We start from the raw sequence: 14,426 nt of genomic DNA, 5'->3' as shown, positions 1-14,426 counted from the left end.
AATGTATTAACCTCAGGCTGTGTCAATTAGAGAGTCTAATTTCCGTTGCCTCTTAGATTTTCAGTCCCTCATCAGTTGCTATTGATCTGATAGCTCATAGGGAACTCATGGCTGTTCTCCTTGATTGTAATCAGGAAAGCTTTTTGAAGTTAGAAATTGTTACTTATTTGATAACATCAGAAATTGTTACTTGTTTGAGAACATCAGGTTACAAGTTTCAGTTTAGGTCTTCTAGTTCCTGAGTAGCTGTAAGACCATGCAAAAGGAATACGCAAAAATACTAGACCTTTTTTCTTTTTTCGCTTTAAATATCTCTTCTACTTCCAAAGTACACAGGGCAGGATAATCTCTTAAACTTCAGATTATGGCTACAGCAAAAGTTTGGACTTGACTAAGTAAAATGAATTTATTATAAAATGTGACGTTACTTTTAATTGCGTTTTTCAACAGTTATATATTTTTTTTCATTCTCAGAAATACAAACAAGTGATCCCAATGCTGTGGTCATAGGATTGGCACCAGAACATTTTCATTATCAAATTCTGAATCAGGCATTCCGGTAAGTGTTTACCTGTTTATTTTTCATCTGATCATATACTCCCCCTCTTCCCTTCTTGAGTTTTTGTCGTGTGAGGTTATACATGTTTTACTTTCTGGCCACCTCACTTGTACGTGAGGACAGACAGCATAAAGATCCCTTCAAGATGAGCATCAAATAGTATTTATTTCTATCTTGCTTATTGTTTTTAAAAAGTGATCAGTATGTTAAAAATGTGATGATCATTAGGGTTTTTTTGGTTTATAGAATCGATATTCTGGAGTAGGAATTCATAATAAAACTGCAGCTCTTAAAGCTAGCAGTTTTATCTTTTATTGTCACCCCTTTGATTCTTCACTGACTCTGCTCATCTCTGACGGCAAATGGCAGGCAGGCTAATGCACAAAAACCAGTAAATGTGATTTTTCCTCCAAGGAGAATCCAGGCTATGGGAAAATGTTGACACATTTGATCACACTTTCAGAGACATTATTCAGTGAGTGATAATGGCAGTCTGAACTGGGATAGCAGCAATAGGGATGCAGAAAACCATATTCGGGTAATGTCAACATGACTTGATGGATGGTTGGGTATAGGAGGTGAGGAACGGTGACTCAGTGAGGACATCCGGATTTCTAACCTGAGCACATGTGATAGAGAACGCTCCCTGTTTGGGGATTCAGAAGCTGGTAAGTTTAGGTTGGGGCTTCTTGGCCTGTGGGATATCTAAGCATAGATGTTCCAATGTCTGTTGGTAGAAATTGGGGGAAATACAACTAACACATAAAATATTATAAATCTTCAGTTGTGTGTGCATTTTACTTATATGAACTTTTTGCTGCTGCTTCCAAAAGGAAGACTGTGTACTGGTTCTCTTACTTCCTAAGATAAATTGGATCAGGATTTACCAGCAAATCTCCTCTAGAGTGAGATTGTGACTTTTTCCCTTGAATTTTTCATTTTTTATCTTGCCTTTTCTTTCTTGTCAAACCATTAAACAGTGTAATTTGCCTTTGAATTTATGACGAGTTAAGTAGTTCAAAATATTACATAGGGATACATTGAACTAGCTTTTTAAAAAAAACATTTGGTATTTAACTGCAAGAATGCTATAAAAACATTTTCTAAGCAGTACAAAGATCTACAAGAATCATTCTAACTTTACTTGATGTGAAACTTGTTTCTTTTCCTTTTTTTTTTTTGAGGAGGATTGGCCCTGAGCTAACACCTGTTGCTGATCTTCCTCCTTTTTTCCTTCTTTTACTCCCCAAAAGCCCAGTGGATAGTTGTATGTCATAGTTGTACATCCTTCTAGTTGCTCAGTGTGGGACACCACCTCAGCATGGCTTGATGAGTGGTGCGTAGGTCCGCGCCCAGGATCCGAACCAAAGAACCCTGGGCCACCAAAGCAGAGCATGCGAACTTAACCACTATTCCACCAAGCTGGCCCCTAGAACTCATTTCTTGATGTATATGTCCTAGAATTAGAATGTTTTTAGCAGATTTTAAAACTCACTACTAGCTTCACACATCGGGGCACATTATTTGCTGTTGATCTTGAAAATGGATGATCTCATGTACAGTCTGTGTGGCCAGAAATAACACTTTGGGAACAGCCATCTTTTTTCCCTGTGTGCACATTAATTTTTGATCCTTGGTTAATGGAAACTATGGCTACTTAATGCACTTTTATTTGTGACTCTCTTAGTCACTGTTATAGTCAAGCCTTTGTTTAAAAGGAACAAACTCACTTTTTATAGTTACTCAGTATCCATTTACTGTAGTTTTTTCCTGAAGATCCACTGCTATGCCAGATTGCCTGAAGATGTACTTCAGGATATATGGTATTAAAATTTCTGTTGCTTCATCTATTTTAATTATCCTACTTTAGCTTCTTGCGGGGGGATTACCTCACCTGCTCCTTAAGTAAGGTTTACAACTATACCAATATCAATTTTCATCTGAAGTAGAGAACCTGCTATTATTTCTTACTTCTGAATTTACCCCTACTACCTTTTATTCTTTCTTTAACCACAGAATTCAAGGAGAAGGTATTGATTGATTTTAGCTGGTAATTTGGGAAGGACATATTTAATAGGAAGTTGGGAGGTCTCTGTCTTAGATGAATACTAGACTCAGGGTAATAAAAATGTATGTTGACATAATACTGGCTTTGTAATTGCTCGGATGCTGTCTAATTAGTACACTTCCCTAACCATATTGATTTTTTTAAACACCACATTTTAAAGCATTACAGTGCACTTATGGGTCAACTCTAATTTCACAAATGCACTTAACAGCTGGGTGGAGAGTTAACAGAAGGATCTTAGGTCTTACCCTTCTTTGCATATTGATGTCTCCACAGAGACTATGCCTTCCCACCAATGACTACAGCTGTTTGGATTGTGTGTGGCACACATAGACATCTCAAATGAACCGCCAATTAGTTAAATTACTGTTCAGGTTGATAATGAGAATAAACATTGGATTTTAAGCCCCGTTGCATAGCTGCCTTGAATACCAGCTTTGGGGACACATTGCCCTCAGGCAGGTAATCAACCTTCCACATTGCACTTCCTCTTATTTACTGTGTTTTAAATGGGTAGACCCCCCCATCCCCACCCCCCAAATGCATAGTACAGTCTGTGTACAAATATGTCTTAAATGTCTGAATGAAATTGAGAACACTGAATGTTAGAGAATTGGTTTTGGGGAAGGGTAGGAACCAGTTATAGGGATTAGACTTGATTTGGGTTTGGGTTCTATAAAACATTCAAATTCTAAGAGCCATTGGGGGCTTGTTTCCTTTTACCTACTACTAAAAGATAACAAAGATTAATATCTTATGCCTACAAAGATTAATATAATGAACACCCATATGCCTGTCAACCAGTTTAAAAAATACAAATTATCAACACATTTCATGTCGCCTACATATCCCTCCCCAATTTTATCATCCAAGACCCAAAAGTAGTCAGGGTTATGAATTTTGTTTTATCATTTTCATGAATTTCTTTAACTTAGAACACATATGTAGGTGTTCCTAGATAGCATATAGTATTATTTTGCATGTTTTATACTTTATATATTCATCAATTTGCTTTCTTCCCTAGTAATATTCTATGATTCATCAATACGGACATATGTGGCTCCAGTTCCTTCATTTTCACTGTAGTACTAGCTTGTAGCAAAGTCTTTTTTCATCTTGTGAGCTGAGTTAGAAACCCAAAGCTTGAGCATTCTAGTAATGGACCAATTACAATAAAAAGACTTTTTTGATGATCTCTTTTAGGAGAAAGGCTACCTGGGCAAGCAGAGCACTTAATAATCTAGCTTAAACTGAGTATTAACAAGACTAAAAAATATCTAAGCACAAAAGTAATATGTCATTATTGTGGAAAATTTTCAGTGCTCAAAAAAGAATTAAATTACCTGTAATCCTTCCACCTAAAGAGAACCATAGTTAACATTTTAGCACATAGCTAGTTTATTTGTTTCTATGCACGTATATATTTAGACAAAAATGAAAATGTGTATATACTGTGTGGTAACTTGCTTTTTTAAAACCCAACAATATATTGTGCATGTTTTTCCATATTCTTAGATATTCTTCTAAAAACACATTTGATTCCCACAGCATATTCCACATTAAGAAGGCAATAAATTGTGTAGCCATGTGTTTCCTATGGTTGGTTATTTCCAAGTTTTTGAAGTTAGTTTTAAAAAAACTTCTGAGAACTTGTTTGTTAAGCAATATTTATGTTTTTTCTTTTTTTTTTTTTAAAGATTTTATTTATTTATTTATTTCCCCCCAAAGCCCCAGTAGATAGTTGTATGTCATAGCTGCACATCCTTCTAGTTGCTGTATGTGGGACGCGGCCTCAGCATGGCCGGAGAAGCGGTGCGTCGGTGTGCGCCCAGAATCCGAACCCGGGTCGCCAGCAGTGGAGCGCACGCACTTAACCGCTAAGCCACGGGGCCGGCCCTATGTTTTTTCCTTAAGACTTTTTTTTTCAGAAGTATAGTTGCTGGATCAAAGAAATTTTGGGAAAAAACTGCATGGGATTGCCTAACCTAGGAAAAGTTTAAGTTTTTTTCTAAATTAAGAGCATCTGCTCTCCAGCTTCTAGAGGAGCTTATTAAAATGTCATTATATCTGAAGATAAGTGACATCACAGCTTGTAAATGCAGAGGTGAAGACTGCTTAAGAATAATATTTTGAAAGTTTGTTAATGACTTCTTTCCTACAATCGTTACAAGGTACAAGAATCCTCCAGAAGTCTTAGAGATGCTCAGAAATTAGTTTTTTTGTTTTTGGGGAGGAGATTCTTTTTTTTTTTTTTTTTTTTGGTGAAGAAGATCAGCCCTGAACCAACATTTGTTGCCCATCCTCCTCTTTTTGCTGAGGAAGATTGGCCCTGGGCTAACACCTGTGCCCATCTTCCTCTACTTTATATGGGACGCCGCCACAGCATGGCTTGATAAGCAATGCGTAGGTCCACGTCTGGGATTCGAACCTGAGAACCCCGAGCCGCCAAAGCAGAGCGTGCAAACTTAACCACTATGCCACTAGGCTGGCCCTGTGGGATGAGATTCTTAACACCATAAACAGTTTCTGTTGGATGTTGGATTGCTTTCTTTTCCCCATCTCCTTGAGAAAAAATAAAAAGTGTAATTACTCCAGTGTATTCAATTCTTTATAAAAGGAAGGAGAGAGAGAAAAAAAATCAACAGTAATGGCCTCAGTTATTATTGCATTTTTACAGTAACTCCTGAATCTTTTCTAAGTATTTAGAGCCCTGGGCATGAGTAATTCCAGAACAGTGTGGCAGCAGGGCTCAAATTAGAAATATTTCTATGGGCTTTTTCCATTTTGAATGGACTGACTGCTATGCAATCTTTTAAATAAGTCCAGACTATAAAAATAAAACACTTTGGAGATGAGAAATTGTTTAAGACTTAAGAACTTGAGTTATTTAAAGCATTCCGTTAGTATATACCGGAGCACAACTTTATATGCCAATTTGAAAATCATAGAATACAGAGTTGAGGTAAATATCAGTAACTGCTCTTATTTTTCAATTTGGGGAGATCCTTTTACGATCAAGGCAATTGTGGCAACTCTAAATAAAAGTTTCAGGTGAATAAGCCACATAAATATATTCTGTTACGAATTTTTTTAAGTTGATGTATAACATGCACAGTAAGGTATACAAATTGTCAATATATAACTCAGTAAATTTTACACATAGATATACCTATGTAACCCGCACTCTGATCAAGATATAGAACATTTCCAGCCCCGAACGATCCCCATCCCAGTCAATACCGTCCCTTCCTCAAGGTTGCCACTGCTCTGACTTCTATCATTATTGCTATTTTTTGATCTTCACATGAATGAGATCATACACTTGTAGCATTTTTTGTCTGTTTTTGAGATTTATGCAAGTTGCTACAGGTAACCATACTTTGTTTTTGTTTTGTTTCTTCCTTTTTTTTTTTTTTTTTTTGGTGAGGAAGATCAGCCCTGAGCTTCTGCCAATCCTCCTCTTTTTGCTGAGGAAGACTGGCCCTGGGCTAACATCCATGCCCATCTTCCTCCACTTTATATGGGATGCCTGCCACAGCATGGCCTGACAAGTGGTGCGTCGATGTGCACCTGGGATCTGAACCGGCAAACCCCGGGCCGCCGCAGCGGAGCGTGTGCACTTAACCACTTGCGCCACCAGGCCAGCCCCCTTTGTTTCTTCTTTTTTAATTTTTGTTGTTGTTGTGTGGTAGTCTGTTATATGAATATTCAACAGTTTATTCATTCATTCTACTGTTAATGGGCATTTGGATTGTTTCCACTTTGGGCTGTTATGAATAAAGCTGCTATGAACATTATTCTACATATCTTTTGGGGAGTATATGCACTCATTTTTCTTGGGTCAGTATCTAGAAGTGAAATTACTGGATAATAGGATAGGTACTTGTTTAGTTTTAGTAAATATTGCTAAACAGCTTCCCAAGTGATTGTACCAAGTCATATGTTCCCACTAGCTGTAAATGAGAGTTTCAATTGCTCCACATTCTCAGCAGTCTCTTGCAGTCTATGTAATTATAGCTGTAGTCATATGCTACATAACAATGTTTTGGTCAGCAATGAACTGCACATACGATGGTGGTCCCATAAGATTAGTACCATGTAGCCTAGGTGTGTGGTAGGCTATACCATCTAGGTTCGTGTAAGTACACTCTATGATCTTTGCACAATGACGAAATGGCCTAACAGTGCATTTCTCAGAACGTATTCCCGTCATTAAGAGACCCATGGCTGTATTCTGTTTGGTGTGTATAATGGTATCTTACTGAGTTTCAATTTGTATTCCCCTGATGAGTTATGTTGTTGAAACCTTTCATATACTTATTGGCCATTGGGTAACTTCTTTTATGATGTGCCCATTCTAGTCTTTTACCTTTTCTGATTGGGTTGTATTTTTCTTATTGATTTGTAGGAGCTCTTATGTGTTACGTATACAAGTTTTGGGTTGGATATATGTACTGCAGATATCTTATCCCTGTATGTTGTTTGCCTTTTCGCTCTCTTAATAGCATGAGAACATGAAGTTCTTAATTTTGATGGAGTCCAATTTGCCCGTATTTTCTTCTGTTCTGCTTAAGAAATCTGCCCACCCTACAGTCATGAAAATATTCTCCTGTGTTTTCTTTTGCAAGCTTTATTGTTTGACCTTTAACAGTTAGGTCTAGAATCTTTTTTTTTTTTAATTGAAGTATAGTTGACATACAATATTATGTTAGCTTCAGGTGTAAAACATAGTGGTTTGACATTTGTAGACATCACAATATGATCACCATGATAAGTTTAGTAACCATCTGGCACCAGACAAAGCTATTACAATATTATTGACTGTATTCCCTATGCTGTATATTACATCCCCATGACTTATTTACTTTATAACTAGAAGTTTGCCCAACTCCCCACCTACCTCCTGTCTGGCAACCACCAGTTTGTTCTCTGTATCTATGAGATTGTTTCTGTTTTGTTTGTTCTTTTTTTGTTTTTTAGGTTCCACACATAAGTGAAATCATATGGTATTTGTCTTTCTCTGTCTGATTTATTTCACTTTGCATAATACCCTCTAGGTCCATCCATGTTGTTGCAAAATAGCAAGATTTTGTTCTTTTTTATGGTTGAGTAATATTCCATTGTATATATATAAAACATCTTTATCCACTCTTCTATTGATGGACACTTAGGTTGCTTCCACATCTTCACTATTGTAAATAATGCTGCAATAAACATGGGGTGCATGTATCTTTTCAAATGAGTCTTTTTGTTTTCTTCAGGTAAATATTCAGAAGTGGAATTGCTGGATTGTATGGTAGTTCTATTTTTACTTTTTTGAGGGCCCCCCATACTGTTTTTTTCTATTTTGAATTAGTTTTTGTGAACTGTATGAGGTAAAGTTTATTCTTTTCCTTGCAGATATGCAGTTGTTTAAGCAACATTTATTGCAAAGACCCATTCTTTCCCCCACAGAATTGCAGAATGCTTTTGACATAAATCAAGTGACTATATATGTGCAGCTCTGTTTCTAGATTCTTCATCTATGCTTGTGCCATTCCACACTGTCTTAAATACTGTAGCTTTGTAGTAAGTCTTAGTATCTGGTAGTGTACATCCTTCAACTTTATTCTTTAAGATTGTCTTGGCTATTCTACATTTTTTGCATTTCCATATAAATTTTAGAATCAACGTGTCAATTTCCACAAAAAAGACCTGCTGGGAATTTGATTGGTACTCCATTAAATATCGATTTGGGTAGAATTTATATCTGAACAATATTGCGTCTTCCAGTCTATGAAAATGGAATATATCTCCATTTATTTGTTTTATTTTTACATTTTCTCAGTAATGTTTTGTAGTTTTTAGAGTATGAGTCTTAGACATTTTGTTAAATTAATTCTTGTATTTCATATTGTTTGATGCTATTGTGAATGGCATTTTGTTAAATTTCATTTTTAATTGCTTGTTACTAATATGTAGAAATATAATTGAACTTTTGTATGTTAACTTTATATCCAGTGACCTTCTTACATTTACTTGCCAATTCTAATAATTTTTTTGTAGAATCTTCTGGATTGGATTGTCTACACAGACAAGTATGTCATCTGCAAATAATGACAATTTTACTTCTCCCCTTCCAATCTTTATGTTTTCACTTCTTTTTCTTGCTTTATTACACTGTTTGGGACTCCAAGTATAGTACTAAATAGAAGTTGTGATAGTAGATAGCCTTATCTTATTTCTGAATTCAGGAGCAGAGCTTTCAGTATTTCATCACTTTCAGTATTTCTTATTAAGTCAATAAATTACAGAAATACTTGTTTTGACTTCTGACTATAACCAAAAAGAGCAGTATTGAGGATGTCTTAGATCTTCTTTTTGAATTTCTCCATCTCATCTTCCTCTCTGAATGTGTAGTATTCTTAGAAACTTTCTATTTCCTATGGAACATTGAGTCCTTAAAGACTCGTTACATTTTTTCAGTAATTAATGAGAGAATTACTGTGTCAGTGTGACACTGGAAATATTCTGGGGGTTTCAGTTAATTGTTAATGGGATTTTCCTTTGATATATCTCCTGATTTACTGTTGTGTTTATTTGAACTTTTGGAGTTTGTGTTTGTCAGGTTGATTGATAGTAGTTTTAAATATATTGAATGTTAAGACTTTCACATTCATCTAGTTCAGTGGTTCTCAACCAGGGACAGTTTTGCTGCCCAGGGGACATTTGGCAATGTCTGGAGACATTTTTGGTTCTCACAATTGTGGGAAGAGGGTGCTACGGGCATCTAGTGGGTAGAAGCCAGGGGTGCTGCTAAACATCCTACAGTGTATGGGCCTGTCCCTCACAGAGCATTTTCCAGTCCAAAATGTCAGTAGTGCTGAGGCTGAAAAGCCCTGATCTGGTTCAACCCCTTCGTTTGATAAGAAACTGAGGCCCACAAATGTGACGTGATTTGCCATTACTTTAAGTGCCGTAGATACTACTACTCTTATTATATTTGTGAATAAAAGTCATCATTACCGTCAGATACTTTGAGAGGGTTTGCATACATCATCTCTATTCCCCAAGAAGGTAAGTATTATTCCTCATTTTATAGATCGGGACACTGAGGCATACGGAGTTTCACCCAGTAATTAATTTATTCAATAAACGTTTAGTGAGAGCTACCAAGAGGTTTTGGGGGTAGTTTTTTGGAAGTAAGAAATAATAGTGATGAGTAAAACTGATGGGCATAGTGGAAATTAGATTCTAGTGAGGAAGACGGACCAAACTCAGTTGAGTAAGGATTACAAACTATGGAAAGTGATACCAAGGAAAAAGGGGGATGAGACAGAGATTAAATGTGAGGAGGAAGTCCATTTTAAATAGGGAGGTTGGGACTGGCTTCTTTGAGTGCTGACGTTTAAGCTGAGACCTGACAAATGAGCAGAAGATAGCTCTGTGACCAGTATGAGGCACTGTTTCAGGAGGAGGGAACACCATGTCTGTGGGCTGTAGCAGGAAAGAGTTTGACATTTCTTTAGGAATTGGGAAATGAGTGTTGTGGCTGGAACACAATCAATGACAGGGAAGGTGACTTGAGATTGGAGATGTAGATGGGGGCCAGATAGGGCACAGCTTTAGAGACTGTGGTAAGGACTTTGAATTTCGTACTGTTTGCAAAAAGAAGTTATTGAAGGGTTTTAAGCAGGAGAAGGACATGATCCCATCTGTACTTTAAAACTCCCACTATGGCCTGTACAATGGATTGAAGTAATAGAGCAAGAGTAGAAAGCAGGAAGACCAGTTAGGAGGCTGTTGCAGAAGTTCAGGAGAGGGAGTAAAATGGTTTAGTTTTATTTTTGTTTTGGAATTGGAAATTACTGTATTTGCTAATGAATAGGGATGTGGAAGGGTGAGGGAAAGTGAGAAATCAAGGATGACTACTAGGTTTCTGGCTTGAGCAACTGGGTGGATTTACTGAGATTGGAAAGATTGGGGGAGGATCATTTTGGGGGGATGGGGAGAGACTGGCTCACTAGTTTGATGGTTGGACATATGTGAGGTGTCTGACAGTTAAGCTGCAGTCTCATTTCATTTCCACGTGCTTCATCTTCAGCAGAAGTGGTGAAAAGTCGATCACTTTCCTAGAGAAGTTATTTAGAAAGACAGTATAGTGTATTGGAAGAGTGCTAGATTGGTTTTCAGAAGTTCTGGGTTCTAGCTCCCCTTGGTGGTGCAGTTGATTTTGGCGAAAATCTCTGGATGAGCTCCTCATCTATAAAAGGGGGCATGTTGGACTTGATGTTCCTTAAAGTCCCTTTCAGTAACATTTTGTGACTTTAAATTTAAGTTATACTCTTAGCTTTTCTCTCACTACTCTGCCTAAGATTTTTATATTGTGGCCCTGCTTCCTGGCTAGGATTTTTTACAGTTGTTTCTTTTGCCTTCATGGAATTTACAGCCACAGGTTTTTGCGTTAGGCCTTATTTGTGCCTTTTTTTCCTCGCTTCTGGCACCTCAGTGGGCTTATAGTTAGATACAGACACAAAATTATCAGATTTCCTGCTGATGCATTATTTCTGATAACAAAAACAACCAACCCTTTGTTGCCCTGTCTAGTAAGTGTAAAAACACTCCAAGAATTGGGGTGTCTATTTTTTATATATTTTTTAATGTTTATAAAAGTCTTTTAATCTGTGTCCTGGAAAACCATTTACCTGTTAATCCATCCTGAATATGCCTTGGCTCTTGAAAGATTCAGTAAAGCTTATGCTGTGCAGAGAAGAATGATAGAAGCAGGAACCACTTCCCTGAGAGATGCCCATCTTCTCCAGCCCAGTGTAGAGCCAATTCCCATTTAGAGAAATGTGGAGGAACCCACAGTCTCAGCCCTTCCAGGGAAGGCACTAAAGTACTGCCTGGGAATTAAGCACACACATCAATCAGGCTGATAAGTCTTATCCCCAGTTAATATATAATAAAATATTAACAAAGCTAAATCAAATGAGTTTTTAGTTTAGCTATATAAGTGGAAAGCAATTTTGAGGTCTGTTGCATAAAGAATTCCAGTTCCGTGGTAGAGTAGCAAATAAATGGGATTGAGGGCAGGGTGACGAGGGGAGATAGATAAATCACCCATTGTTATCTCATTGCCATCAGCTGTGGTTCTGTAAGGCCAACATAGTGGCTTTACCAGGTTTCCTAACAGTTGGATTTCAAGATCTGCTTTAAGAAATAAATTTGTATTAATATTAGTGAATAAATTTGAAAGATCTATCCTGTGCTGTGAGCAATTTGTAGTAACTAACAATAAGGCCCTGTAATAGTCCAGTATTGGTTTTTACTTAATAAAATATTTAATCATAAATGTCTGAATTCTGCGTCTCCCACAGGAAGGCATTTCCATGCCCACCGACAAGAATAATTTAGCAGTTTCATAGTTGAGCGCTTAATTACTCATAATTGTGAAGGGTAAGATGTGATGAATTTTTCCTTGATGGACATACTAAATATTTTAACTACATAGATGACTTAAAGTAAATTAAGCTAGTGAGATCATTTATTACATTGGTTAAAAGCAGTTTAAGAAATATATCATGTCCCGCATTCCATTAGATGATAACACGTGCGTGATGATGACAGGCTGCACTGTTGGGATGGATGGCAGATTTTTTTGGATGGGAGTTGGGAGGTGAGTGTTAAGAAGCTGGTGGGATTTTTTGGATTTGTTTTGTTAGGCAACTGAGTCACTGACGAGAATCCTTAGCTATGTGTGGAGTTTGTTCTCAAACTAATGGGAAAACTCTATGCCCTTTTGTTTGGTATGCGAGTATTTGTCCTCTATCAGGACAGAGGAAGGACTTTGACAGTAAAGGCTCTCTTTTAAACCTTGTTGGTGTATTCTCCAGGGAAGAGGGCCTGATTTGCACAGTGCCAGAAGCAGTCAAAAGGTAGAATGGAGAGGTAAAGGCACAAGCAGAAGGTATTGTGAAATGCCCTGTTAAATTTCTGAATTAGAAAGAAACTTACATTTTGGAGTAGAGGAAAGAGGAATTTAGGTATTTTAGGAGTTAGCTGGATGTGTCACTGCAGCAACAGTTGTGTCATTTTATAAAAGGCTCGAGAGCCTCCTGCTTACCATTAGGGAAGGTTGAAACAACTTGTCTCATTAAGTTAAGCTTCTTCCCTTGAGTGTCTTATTTAGCTTTACTTCTCTTAATTCTCTTTCCCTGGTGATGTGGGTAAAGTGTCTGAAACCACTAAAGGTAAAAGGTTGAAGCAATCCCAAATTTAATAATCTATCACCTTTCTTTAGTGTATCTGAGTGTAATTCCCAGCAGTTCTTAGCAAATTCATTAGAAGACAGCAAGTCATTAAAAGTTAATAAGAAACTATTTGTTTCTGTGAGTGTGAATAAAACCACTTTGTAAGTCGGACATTCTTTCCAGTCATAAAAGCCTTGCTTTTAGCCAATTTCCATTTTCTCTGTCTCTCTAGGTTACTTCTGGATGGGGCGCCTCTGATAGCAATCCACAAAGCCAGGTATTACAAGAGGAAAGATGGCTTAGCCCTGGGGCCTGGACCATTTGTGACTGCTTTAGAGTATGCCACAGACACCAAAGCCACAGTAGTGGGAAAACCAGAGAAGACGTTCTTTTTGGAAGCATTGCGGGGCACTGGCTGCAAACCTGAGGAGGCCATCATGATAGGAGATGTAAGTAGAAGAGCCCAGGAAATGTCCTGAGCTCACCTGTCATACTGGGAAGAGCCAACTTGGATGCACTGCTTCAAAAGACAAGCAGACTCTATTACTGATGATATCAAATGGTAATAAAGTAGCAACCTATAAAACAGGCGTTCTGGTAGATGTTTAGTGGTATTCTTCTAAAGAACTGAAATTTTGATTATTTCTGACATTCTTCATAGTGATGAGATACATACAATTCAAAAGACCATTAAATGCAAGTCAATTGAATGCTTTATGTGTCTTTCGAAGAAAACCTCTACACAAATTTAGATTTGTTTTGAACAGTGCTTATGTAGGCAACAATCTATACCTAAAGAATTCTACCATTAATGATTTTTTTCTTAGTGTACACTTTATGGAAGAACTTCCTAATCAGTGTGCCACAAATAGCTAAAGATATTAATTGCCTCAGCCCTTTGAGTGGCAGGGCTGAATCTGAACGATTGGAGGCCCTAGCCAGTCACTTCTGGCCGTGAGCACCTTGTTAGTTTACCTCAGTGTACTAGGCAAATATTATTTTCCATGTGTGCCATGATGGGAAAAGAGCTGGAAAGCACACTGCCTCGTGGTAAGTAGGTGGCAAGGATTATATTTCAGTTTTTAAATAATAACGCATTAGGCTGGAAGTTACCATTGAGCTTATCTGGTCCAAACCTCCTCATTTTATAGACTGGGAAACTGAAGCCCAAAGAGGTAAATCTCCATGTCTCAATTCCCACAGCTAATTAGTGGCACAGCTGGAAGTTGAACTCGAGGCTCTGGACTCCCTCCAAAACAGACTGTAGCTCCCTTGCTTTCTTGAGTTGTGATAGTGAAAAAGTGTCACAGTCTCCTGATTTCATCCTCCACTTGTATATTCATTCACCTAAACTGAATAGGGTAATCATTGAACTTGACACTATTTTGAGAAACCATCTTTTCAGTTACACCTTTTCCTCTTGGCAAGCCTTCAGCTGACTCTCCTAGGCAAATGTGTGTCTGAAGAAGTGGTTATCTTAGCCTGGAGACTTGAGAATTCTTTATCGCCGGTGATACTGGTATTGGGACAGGGTGGGAGGTGAGAATGCCATGTGATAGCTGTGCTC

The 14,426-nt window shown here is 37.6% G+C and overlaps 1 protein-coding gene across 1 annotated transcript in view; it reads left to right on the top strand.

Annotated features, from left to right (window-relative positions):
* The window catches only part of HDHD2 (haloacid dehalogenase like hydrolase domain containing 2), a 43,474-nt gene that overhangs the window by 21,962 nt on the left and 7,086 nt on the right, over positions 1 to 14,426 (top strand). Inside the window, exons 4-5 of the mRNA XM_004422511.3 lie at positions 475 to 559; positions 13,092 to 13,308. Of these exons, the coding sequence (XP_004422568.1) occupies positions 475 to 559; positions 13,092 to 13,308 (302 nt within the window). The remainder of the gene's footprint in view (positions 1 to 474; positions 560 to 13,091; positions 13,309 to 14,426) is intronic.

This window comes from Ceratotherium simum, chromosome 14 (genome assembly GCF_057802395.1).
Source record: "Ceratotherium simum simum isolate JZ-2026a chromosome 14, ASM5780239v1, whole genome shotgun sequence".
Classification (NCBI taxonomy): domain Eukaryota; kingdom Metazoa; phylum Chordata; class Mammalia; order Perissodactyla; family Rhinocerotidae; genus Ceratotherium; species Ceratotherium simum.
The sequence above is the reverse complement of the archived record's forward strand: the minus strand, read 5'-3'. Positions and strand labels throughout refer to the sequence as shown.